We start from the raw sequence: 12,252 nt of genomic DNA on the forward strand, positions 1-12,252 counted from the left end.
TGTCTCTCTCTTCCCCTCCCGCAGCCAAGGCTCCATTGGAACAAAGTTGGCCCAGGCGCTGGGGATGGCTCCATGGCCTCTGCCTCAGGCGCTAGAATGGCTCTGGTTGCAACAGAGCAACGCCCCGGATAGGCAGAGCATTGCCCCCTGATGGGCATGCTGGATGGATCCCAGTCAGGCACATGCGGGCATCTGTCTGACTGCCTCCTGGTTTCCAACTTCAGAAAAATAAAAAATAAAAAAAAAGAAAGAAAGCATGTCTATATCTAATTTACCAAAAATCTCTGAGGTAGTGCACAAATAAATGTTCATTTTTCAACTAATTAAAATCATTCTTTTGGTTTCCTTACCTCAGACTATTGTTTGCTTTCTGTGATGGCGAGATTTTATTTAAGCATTCAGGAGTTAATTTTTTTTTTAAGTAAGAATGAAAAAAAAAATGATTTAAAGTGAAGTATCTCTAAAATCAACCAGGTATTTTTCTGCCTGATGAAATAGTTCATAACTCAACCTGTTGTTAATGAGTGGGGCCACCACTGTAAATAACTGTATTTATTAACCATTAAGCTGTAGTCTGAACCTGTGATGCATGGGGGCCTTCAATATAGGTAGGATTTATTAGCAGCTACTAAGTACCAGGGAGCATGCCAGACACTCCAAATATGGTTCTTTAATGAATTGTCTAGGCCTAAGATTCTCTTTGCCTTAAAAAAATTAAAGACAAGACGTTTGTTTCTTTTTCCAGAAGCTTCTTTGGTCTTGTCAGATACTGTAAAGCAATGATTGAGCACTTCTTGCTATTAGTCCACTGTTCACCAGGAGACGGCCCTGCCTCTAGTTGGCAATTGTGGGGGACCAGCTGTGGGCGACCAGCTGTGGGGGAGATGTGGGTAACCAGGCCTAGCTGGTGCTATGGCCTCCCTAGGATTGCCAGAGGGACAGGAGGGCTTCAAGGGAGAACCATTCTGGGTCACCTCTGACTATGTGACTGCATGCTGTTCTGAGAAGAAGGCCCCTCCCCCTCTCTCTCCCTGGTGTTCTTGGCCCTGCAGAGCGGGAGGCGGTGTCTGACAGCCCAGTGGCACTGTCTGCCTTCCGTCAGCCTGCTCTCCAAAGGTCTTGTGTCAGTCATGCCTGAGGGTGGCTGATGACTGAAGGAAGTCATGTGGTTAGCTGTGAGTGACCTGTCATAGACCCTTGGTGTCTGCCATGTGAATTAAGTATTTTTGTGGTTTGAGAAACCATGGCTTTGACTTTCTGAAATTGATTGAGAAACCAAGTCACGTTACAAGGCTGAAAGCAGTTGGAGCCCCCATGCTCAGTTTCTCTTTAAGACATCAGGTTCTTACAGGGTAAGCCATAAAGAAAATATTTTAAAAGTCATCTCCAAAGTTGGTACATATAAATAAACATAAATGATGCAGGCTCTGGGCTTGGAATTATTCAGGCCTCTGGGTTCATGACCCAGGGCTCAGTGAAAAATCAAACAAAGCCTTAGCAAGGTCATCAGTTTTCGTCATTAGTCAGAAAACTTGGCCAAGTTGATCCCAGGATTTCTGGACTGACGTTGAATCCCAGCTCTTTGCTCCCTGGCCTGGATTTCTTTGCGTGCAAACTGGTGTTCACCCTGGGGTCACTTTTTCTACTTCTAGCTCCTTAGTGGTCAGCTAGGCCATTGTGGGGTCCTGGGCCCTGGTTATAAACAGGTATAAAAAGTCTTTCCCTCCTCACCTTGGCTGCAGGGAAGCTCTGGCGTGGGAAGTGAGTGAGGAAGAATGCCCTTCTGCAGGCACCAGTCTTGGCAGAGGCAGGAATTTGCCTTTGAAATTTCCTCTTCTCCTGTTTCTAACTAAGCGCTTTGCATTAACTTCTCCGTCAAGTCAAGGAAAACCTTGGATGTGAAGTCAGGGGACCAGGACTCTAAACCTCATTCTGCCACCTCCTGGTTAGTCCTGGGCTAGATATTTTATCTGAATCTCCCTTTTTTCGTCTATAAAAAGACTGGGTTGTGCTTTTTATGTGAGAGGGCTTTGGTTGCAAGCAAGAGAAACTAACTCTGGACAATTTAATTAAAAATAAATTTTATTTGAAGGTTATAAAGTCGGTTACTGATTCCAAGTTGTGCTGGGAAGAAAGAGGCAGCTGAACACAAGAATCCTTGCGTCGCGTGCCCCCTGGAGGAAACTGGTGTTGCAACCATGTTTTCTATCTGGAGGTTCCGTGCTCAGGAGTCGGAGGCCGAGGGAAAGGAATTGATGGAGCTCCGGTAGCACACCGCAGCCCAGTGCAGGACAAGACAGGAAGTCAGGGAGAGGGGGAGCGAATGTCCAATAACCAAAGTTCACCGCAGATATCCTAACTGCAAATTGCACAAGTGTTGGACAGGACAGCCTTTGTCAGATTTTGTATGTATTCCTTGTGAATATATTTTGGGACCAACCCATAACCCAGAAGAGAGTTCATTGGCTTTGATTCCCTGGTCAGGTGACCCTTGACCATTGCATTTTCCAAATTGTGGGGGGAAAGAATGAAAACAGTTTTTAAAAAGACTCTATCCTAGGCCTCATTTCCTTCTTTTTTTTTTTTTTTTTTTTTTTTTTTTTGTATTTTTCTGAAGCTGGAAATGGGGAGAGACAGTCAGACAGACTCCCGCATGCGCCCGTCCGGGATCCACCCGGCACGCCCACCAGGGGCAACGCTTTGCCCACCAGGGGGCGATGCTCTGCCCCTCCGGGGGCGTCACACTGCCGCAACGAGAGCCACTCTAACGCCTGGGGCAGAGGCCAAGGAGCCATCCCCAGCGCCCGGGCCATCTTTGCTCCAATGGAGCCTTGGCTGCGGGAGGGGAAGAGAGAGACAGAGAGGAAGGAGGGGGGGGGGGTGGAGAAGCAAATGGGCGCTTCTCCTATGTGCCCTGGCCGGGAATCGAACCCGGGTCCCCTGCATGCCAGGCTGACGCTCTACCGCTGAGCCAACCGGCCAGGGCTCATTTCCTTCTTATATTATAGCTTTAATCTCCAGTTTTCACGGGGTCAGTATCTGCAGTCTCTCTTTTTAATGGTTATATTGGGAATAGTATACTGAAAATAACTTTGGTACAGAAAGAAGGGGAAAATATTGCTGTTTAGAAGCAGAGTATTTTCAAACAAACTCGATTTCTTTCTTTTAGGGAAATCAGAAACAAATCAGATATTCAGTTTGGAGATAATGGAACAACAATATCTGCTGTTAGTAACAAGGCCTATGTTTTTGTGCGAAACCAGTCTGTTGGAGATGCTGAAGTTGACTTAATTAGAACAGTAAACATTCCTGCAGTGGTAAGCATTTTAAGTACCGTTTTTGTGAATTTTAGAAGAAAGAAAAAGCTAACTTAAGGCTGCTATGCCTTTACATTTAGGAGCTATTAAGGTATGTTAAAAATATACATATAGAAAAAGAAAAATACCTTTTCCCCCTTCCCTTCTTTAAAGTTTATCTTAGATGTTTTTCTGAAGTTTCAAACAGGCTCTTTTGGAATGGTGACAAATGCAAAGTATAGGGTGGTTTTTTTGTTGCTGTTGTTTTTGTTTGTTTATTTATAATTTCTTGGTGTGTGTTCAGGATCAGCACTTGTGTAAACAAGTATGTCTCTAGGACTTCGAGAGTATCTAGCAACTTTAAAATTTTTATTTGCTCTTTGTTTTTGGTTCAGAAACTCTAGCAATAGAATTTGCATTAGTTTAGCTTTCTACCTTAGCTTTTTAAATTCTCAAAATATATATTGACTGTTTTTCCCAATTCCAGATAATAGAGACGGGGCTGTTGATTACAGGCTAGAGCAGGGGTCCCCAAACTTTTTACACAGGGGGCCAGTTCACTGTCCCTCAGACCATTGGAGGGCCGGACTATAAAAAAAACTATGAACAAATCCCTATGCACACTGCACATATCTTATTTTAAAGTAAAAAAACAAAACGGGAACAAATACAATATTTAAAATAAAGAACAAGTAAATTTAAATCAACAAACTGACCAGTATTTCAATGGGAGCTATGGGTTTGCTTTTGGCTAATGAGATGGTCAATGTGCTCCTCTCAATGACCACCAATGAAAGAGGTGCTTCTTCCAGAAGTGCGGCGGGGGCTGGATAAATGGCCTCAGGGGACCGCATGCGGCCTGCGGGGCCATAGTTTGGGGACCCTTGGGCTAGAGTGATTTCACTGAGCTCTGATTATAATGGCAATTCCATCGAACACACTTGACACCAGGAAACTTTCCTATTTATCTGCACCACACTCTCCAACTCTAACTACTGCGTCACTACCCCATATGCAGTTGGACACTCATAGTGGATCCAGGACCTAGAAAACATCTGACCCCGCACTGCTGCCTAGTTGTGTGCAGTTTTTGAGGGCCCAGCACCTGGCCCCAATCAGGGGGAAGATGGCACCACCTTGTGGCCAAAGATGCCAGTATAATTACAAACTCTTGCCCCTTTCCTCCTGCCCTGTGGGGACATAACAGGGTGGCAAGTGGGGTTGCTAAGCTCACAGTTAAAAATGTAAAACTGAGAAAGAATTGTAACTGAAGAGTTTTATTATTTTACACAGAACCAGAGAGGAGCTCACTGGCTACTGTTTAGAGCAGTGGTCCCCAACCCCGGGGCCGCGGACTGGTACCGGTCCGTGGGCCATTTGGTACTGGTCTGCAGAGAAAGAATAAATAACTTATATTATTTCCATTTTATTTATATTTAAGTCTGAACGATGTTTTATTTTTTTAAAATGACCCGATTCCCTCTGTTTCATCCGTCTAAGACTTACTCTTGACACTTGACTCGGTTACGTGATACATTTATCTGTCCCACCCTAAAGGCCGGTTTGTGAAAATATTTTCTGACATTAAACCAGTCTGTGGACCAAAAATGGTTGGGGACCGCTGTTTTAAACTATTTAATCTCAGCATGTGAGTTCCCAGCTCCCTTTGCTGAAGGCTCAGTGGGAGAGTGGGGAGGGTGTACTGCTCTCTGAATTTACCTGTGCTCCTCAGACCGCTATGGCGTGGGCCCGCCAAGGCTTCATCCAGCTGATCATCGAGGCCGTGCTAAAGGCTTATCAGCAGAAGTTCTTTGTGATGCACACAGTCCACGATTTGCTCTGGGGCTACAAAGATGAGATCTTGTCCCTCATCCACCCTTTCAGACCTGACATCTCTCCCTATTTTGGCTTGTACTATGGGGTAAGTGGATTTTTTTTTTTTTTTTTTTTTTTGAAGCTTCTTTGTTCAGCTGAGGGGCACCACAAGCCAGATTTCATCTTTACTTTGTGTTTCTTCTAGAAGACCAAAATTGCCGGGAATTCTAGATATCTTGTACAGTATGTGAAAAATAAGAAAGTGTGTTAGTAGGGAGGAGTTGTCCCACAGCACGCCCCCGGCCCTGGCTGCGGAGGAGCGCAGCTCTGACAATGCGCAGCGCGGCCCTGCCGCTAACCCGGGTGGCCTTTCACAGCACGCCCCCGGCACTGGCTGCGGAGGAGCGCAGCTCTGACAATGCGCAGCGCGGCCCTGCCGCTAACCCGGGTGGCCTTTCACAGCACGCCCCCGGCCCTGGCTGCGGAGGAGCACAGCTCTGACAATGCGCAGCGCTGCCGTGCCGCTAATCCGGGTGGCCTTTCACAGCACGCCCCGGCACTGGCTGCGGAGCAGTGCAGCTCTGACAATGCGCAGCGAGGCTGTGCCGCTAACCTGGGTGACCTTTCAAAGTGCCACACGTTTCAGTGCTCCATGCCTAGTCTCATTTTGATGATTTGGTGATCACTGTATCTCTACAAGGCCCCACTAGTGGAAAGCCCTGCACCATCACTCAGATTAGTACCTTCAATGGATTTCCCACATCCAGAGGAAAAATCATGAGACTTAAAATCAGAGGGCCTAGATTTGCATTTTGACTTCTCCATTTAATTTCTGAACCTCACTTTCATCATTTCTTTTTCTTTTTCATTTTTAGCAAGAGACAGAGAGAGGGACAGACAGGCATGAAGGGAAAGAGATGAGAAGCATCAGTTCTTCGTTGTAGCTCCTTAGTTGTTCATTCATTGCTTTCTCATATTTGCCTTCACCAAGAGGCTGCAGCAGAGCCAGTGACCCCTTGCTCAAGCCAGCGACCTTGGGCTCAAGCCAGCAACCTTGGGGTTTTGAACCTGGGTCCTCTGCATCCCAGGCTGACACTGTATCCACTATGCCACTGCTTGGTCAGGCTCATCATTTCTAACTTGAGACTGCAAGTACCCACACTCGAGAGGCTGTTTTGAAAAGGCTGAGCGAGAAGTCCATTAAAATGCTCCTCAAACTGTGCGTTAGCTGCAGTACCCATTTCAGGAACCATTATTCTGTTTCCCCTAATGACTGGCTCAAAAAATGACCCTGAATTAATATGAATGACTGGTATATACAATATTTTCATTTTGGAGCCAAATAAACTCTCTGTTGTGTTGTTGGTTTTAAAAAAAAAAAGGCAATGTTTTTGGTTCAGATTTTTATCCGCTCTGAACAAATACTAACTCTTTACCTAGTAACACAAAAAACCATTCAGCGACCAGGATAGGCTGAGAAGCTGTGCACCTTCACTGGCACCCACTGTTCTGCACCCGCCCAGTCCCAGCCTCAGCTGTTTCCTTAATCCCAGCGGGTTCTGCCAGCATGCCCCCTGATAGACTAGGCCTGTTCTATGCCTGTTCCACCTGCTCAACCTTAGTTAACACCATCAAACACTTTCCTTCAAAGACTTTAATGACAAAACAGCCGAACAATGAATCGGAGGGACAGGGTATGAAAATTCATAGGATGAGGTGAATTCACAGAGCTCCTGAAAAAAAGGGAAATGGTTAAGTATTATATACTCTTATTTGCATATTGCAAGGCCAATCAGCATAATCTGTACCCACTGATTTTAGGTTACCTCTGTTGACATAAGAGAGTTCAGGCACTTCCCAGTGAGTGTGGGTCCTCTGATGTATAAAAATTCTAGTTGTTGGAAAGCATCATGGAGAAGTCAGCCAGTCTAGCCATTTCTACAGGAAGGAAAGGTGCTGCTTATGTTATGCTAGTGGTATGAATGCTGTGGTCATATCCTCCGAACATTTCTTGTATCCTCCGAACATTTCTCAACCTCCTGCAGTAATGTTCTCCTTTGTATCCAGCTCACACCTCTACCTCAGTAACACAAAACCTATTAATCCATGCTTGTCCTCAAATAACAGAAGTTCTAGCAAGAAACAGAAAAGCATCATATTCAGTGTCTGGTTCTTGGGCAGATAACAGCTGGGGAGAACCCTTTCTGAGTTACTCTGAAGTGTTTAAATGCTTAACCACTTAGTTTAACCACATCTCAGTTAAGTGGAGGACTTCAAGAAGCAATATATATACATTTTTTCAAAATTGGTGGTTCAGCATTTTGTAACGTGGGATATTTGAATTTTCAAACCAAGGTGTTATAATGTTCACATTGCTGCTCTTAAAGAAGACTCCAATCTCATTTCTTAAAGTCATATAAAATTTTACACGTGGAGCATGACATGACCATTGTGTATGTGGACCATGTTGATATATTGACATAGTGGGCAGATAATGTTGGGTGACAAAAAAAGAACCCAAGTAGGCAAAAAACATGAAAAGATCATTTACAAAGGGTATACATGTTTTGAGGTATATAGCTGAATGAAAAAAGAGTTCAACCTCAGTGAATACAGAAATGCAAAAAGAGACAAGAAACCATTTTTTTATTCCTCCAGTTAGCAAAGTTTGACAAAAGTCATTTGGGAATGTAAACTAATTTATCCTGCTATTTCCACCACTTTCCAGCTGGGGAACCTTGAGCAATTTGATAATATATATCAAAAAGCTTAAAAATGGGCCCTGGCCGGTTGGCTCAGCGGTGGAGCATCGGCCTGGCGTGGGGGGGACCCAGGTTCGATTCCCGGCCAGGGCACACAGGAGAAGCGCCCATTTGCTTCTCCACCCCCCCCTTCCTCTCTGTCTCTCTCTTCCCCTCCCGCAGCCAAGGCTCCATTGGAGCAAAGATGGCCCGGGCGCTGGGGACGGCTCCTTGGCCTCTGCCCCAGGCGCTAGAGTGGCTCTGGTCACGGCAGAGTGACGCCCGGGAGGGGCAGAGCATCGCCCCCTGGTGGGCAGAGTATCTCTCCTGGTGGGCGTGCTGGGTGGATCCTGGTCCGGTGCATGCGGGAGTCTGACTGTCTCTCCCCGTTTCCAGCTTCAGAAAAATACAAAAAAAAAAAAAAAAAAAGCTTAAAAATGTTCATGTTGTTTTACCTAGTAATTTCATTTTTAGTGGTATGTTTAGAAAACAAGAGTACTGAAAAAGTTTTTAGGCATAAAGATATTCACACAACGTTATTTATAGTAGCAAAACCCCCTCAAAACTAAATATTCAATAATAATGGTTAAGTAAATTATTTTCACATAATGTTATGGAGTCAAATTATATCTCTAAAGAACTTTTGATAACATGGGAAATGTGTTTTATGCTCAAGTAAAAAAATTTTTATATGTCTATCACAATTGTATATATGTATATATTAGTACTTATTGTATATATATATATATGTCATACAAATATATATTAGTTCTATAAATAAATTTTCTGTAGTAAAAAGACTGAAAAGAAACAGACTAAACACTACTAGTAGTTCCCAATAATAGTTGGGAGGATGATGAATAATTGATATTTTTTTATACATCATTCTGTATTTAATTTTAATTTTTATTTTTATTTAGTGAGAGGAGGGGATGCAGAGACAGACTCCTGCATGTGTCCTGACCAGGATCTACCCAGCAAGCCCACTAGGGAGCAATGCTCTGCCCAGCTGGGGCCCTTGCTCCATTGCAACCAGAGCCATTTTTTAGTGCCTGAAGAGGAGGCCATGGAGCCATCCTCAGTGCCCAGGGCCAGCTTGCTCTAATTAAGCCATGGCAGCAGGAGAGAAGGAGAAGAGAGAGAGAGAGAGAGAGAGAGAGAGAGAGAGAAGTGAGAGGGGAAGGAGTGGAGAAGCAGATTGTTGCTTCTCCTGTGTGCCTTGACTGGGAATCGAACCCAGGACATCCACGTGTAGGGCCAACGCTCTACCACTGAGCCAACTGGCCAGGGTTCATTCTGTATTTTCCAATAAGAATTTATAACTTTTATAATCAGAAGAATGTATAATCAGAAGAAAACCCCACTTTAAAAAGAAAGCAGAACAGAAGTACTAGACCCCAACTACATCTGTTAATACTCCAAATATACATCTGTGACAAAGCTTGAAAGTTCACTTAGAGCAATGGAAATATATAGAATAGTCTTTGGTTATTCTGTTATTCTTAGTATACTGTAAAGTGCCTGTTACATAATAAGCATTTAGCAGTAAACATTTAAAAGAATGAAAACAGGGTCTGGCCTGTTGACTTAGTGGATAGGGTGTTGGTCTGGCATACAGACATCCCGGTCAGGGCACACATGAAAAGCAACCATCTGCTTCTCTTCCCCACCCGCTCCACTTCTCTCCCTCTTCCCCTCCCACAGCCAGTGACTCAATTGGTCTGAGCAATCCCCTAGATGGAAATTGCTGAGTGGATCCTGGTCGGAATGCATGCAGGAGTCTGTTTCTCTGTCTCCCTTCTTCTCACTCAAAAAAAAAAAGATAGAATAGCCTGACCAGGTGGTAGCGCAGTAGATAGAGCATCAACCCAAGATGCTGAAGACCCAGGTTCAAAACCCTGAGGTCGCCAGCTTAAGTGCAGGCTCATCTGGCTTGAGTGTGGGCTCACCAGCTTGAGCGCGGGGTCCCTGGCTTGAGCATGGGATCATAGACATGACCATGGTCGCTGGCTTGAGCCCAAGGGTTGCTGGCTTGAAGTCCAAGGTTGCTGGCTTGAGCCCAAAGTCGCTGGCTTGAGCAAGGGATTACTGGCTCGGCTGGAGCCCCCCAGTCAAGGCACGTATAAGAAAGCAATCAATGAATAACTAAGGTGCAGCAAGTACAAATTGATACTTCTCATCTGTCTCCCTTCCTATTTGTCTGTCCCTGTCTGTCTCTTTCTCTCTCTTGCTAAAAAAGTAAAAATAAAAAAATAAAAGAATGTAAACAGTTATAATAGTAGGAGAAGGTATGCCCCAAAAGGGCAGCAAATTTGGCATATCTTGTTCACTGATCCATCTCCAGCACCTAGAATACTGCTTAACACATGGCAGGCAGTAAGGGCTTGTTGGTAATTGAATAAATACCACAGCCTGTGGCTGAGAGGATTCACCTGGGACTGTGGAGTTGCATAGTCTGGACTTTAATCCCAGCTCCACCGTTTACGGGTTGAGTGATTTGGGCAAGTTATTTAACTTCTCTTTGCTTCAGATTTCTCATCTATACAATGAAGATAAAATAGTCCATGTCTATGTTAGTTTCCCATTGCTGCATTAGCAAATGACCACAAATTTAGTGGCTTAAAACAACACAAATTTATCTTACAGGTCTAGATGTCAGTAGCCCCCAAGTTGTTGTCTGGGCTCTGTGCCTTCTGGAAGTTTTTGGCCCTTTCCGTCATTTTCAAGGCCAACAGTGTGACATCTTCAATCTCAATCTCTCCCCCTGAACGCTGCTTCTGTCCTTATATCTACTACTCTGACTCTGACCCTCCTGTCTCCCTCTTTGTAATTATTATATTGGGCCCACCGATAATCCCGGATAATCTTCCCATCTCTAGATTCTCATACTTAATCCAGTCTGCCAAGTCGCTTTTGCTATATAAGGTAACATTTTCACAGGTTCTGGGATTAGGACCTGACTGTCTTTGGAAGTCATTATTCTGTCTGCCACACTATCTTACATGATGATTATGAGGATTGAATGAAATAATTCATGGAAAAATTTTAGAGCAGTGCCAGAAATATTACAAATACTCAAGAACTGTTAGTTGCTTTTACTTTATTGTCATGAGGAGCTAGTACTAGTGTTATTTTCCAGAAATCAAAGCTTCATCCCAAGTTAAAAAATTGTCAGAATGTCTAGAGCAGTGGTAGTCAACCTGGTCCCTACTGCCCACCAGTGGGCTTTCCAGCTTTCATGGTGGGCGGTAGCAGAGCAACCAAAGTATAAATAAAAAGATAGATTTAACTATAGTAAGTTGTTTTATAAAGATTTATTCTGCCAAACTTAGCAAAAATCCAATATAAAGTACTTGGTAAGTAATTATTATTATATGCTTTAACTTACTGTAACTCTGCTTTATAAATTTTATAAAGTAAAGTTACTTCCCTACTTTATAAATCATCATTACTGTGGAACCCGTGGGCAGTTAGAAAATTTTACTACTAACAGAGATACAAAAGTGGGCAGTAGGTATAAAAAGGTTGACTACCCCTGTTATAGAGTGTATGTGCCCTTAAGAAGTACAATTTGGAAAGAGTATACAATTGAAGAAACATTAATGGAAAATGGGCCAATAATAATACCACTTTCTTCTTGTGAAGCTGTTGTACAGTTGGATCCTTGCCCTGTACTTATGCTTTCTTACATTTTTTATTATTGAAGTATTATTCACTTACCATAAAATTCACCATTTTAAAGTATACAATTTAGAGGGTTTTTAGTCTAATCACAAAGTTTTACAGCCACCACCACTTTCTAATTCATCATCCTTCCCACAAAAACCACATACTCATTAAGTCACTTCCATTCCCCTCCTACCAGCCGCTGGTGACCACTTTCTGTCTTTATTTATTATATTTTATAAATTCAATGGTTGGTATCTTTTTGGTTTCCTTGTTTGCTTTTGTAATAAAAAAGTAAGATTGCGTTTTTGTTTGAAACAAATATAAGTAAGCCCCTTCCTGTCCCCTGCCCCTGTGGGGTGCCTGATCGGCTGGGCTGGGGCAGGAAAGGGGAGGAGAAAAGCCAAGCTCTGCCTATGGGGAGCTTCCTCGGAGCCAGAGAGGAAAGACATTTGGAACCACAATATGGCTTTGTTAGGAAAATAAAATTAAAAACTTCACATACAAGCACACTATACAAATGGGAACCAAGAGGCACCACCTCTAAGTTGGAACCATCTCTGGTAGTTGGACATTCATATAAATGGAGTCATAAAATATATGATCTGTGCTCTGGCTTTTTTTTACTTAGTATAAAGTTTGCAAGGCCCGTTCATGTTGTAGCATGTATCAGCACTTCATTCCTTTTTATGGTCAAGTAATATTCCCTTGTATGGATATACCTTCTTTGTCCA

At 43.5% G+C, this 12,252-nt stretch overlaps 1 protein-coding gene across 2 annotated transcripts in view; it reads left to right on the forward strand.

Moving 5' to 3' along the window:
- SCARB2 (scavenger receptor class B member 2) overlaps positions 1-12,252 on the forward strand; it is a 66,592-nt gene that overhangs the window by 31,176 nt on the left and 23,164 nt on the right. For both annotated transcript variants that reach the window (XM_066279177.1, XM_066279178.1), the window contains exons 3-4: positions 3,170-3,317; positions 5,029-5,217. In XM_066279177.1, coding sequence (XP_066135274.1) covers positions 3,170-3,317; positions 5,029-5,217 — 337 coding nt within the window. The remainder of the gene's footprint in view (positions 1-3,169; positions 3,318-5,028; positions 5,218-12,252) is intronic.

Source organism: Saccopteryx bilineata, chromosome 5 (assembly GCF_036850765.1).
Source record: "Saccopteryx bilineata isolate mSacBil1 chromosome 5, mSacBil1_pri_phased_curated, whole genome shotgun sequence".
NCBI classification, from domain to species: Eukaryota; Metazoa; Chordata; class Mammalia; order Chiroptera; family Emballonuridae; genus Saccopteryx; species Saccopteryx bilineata.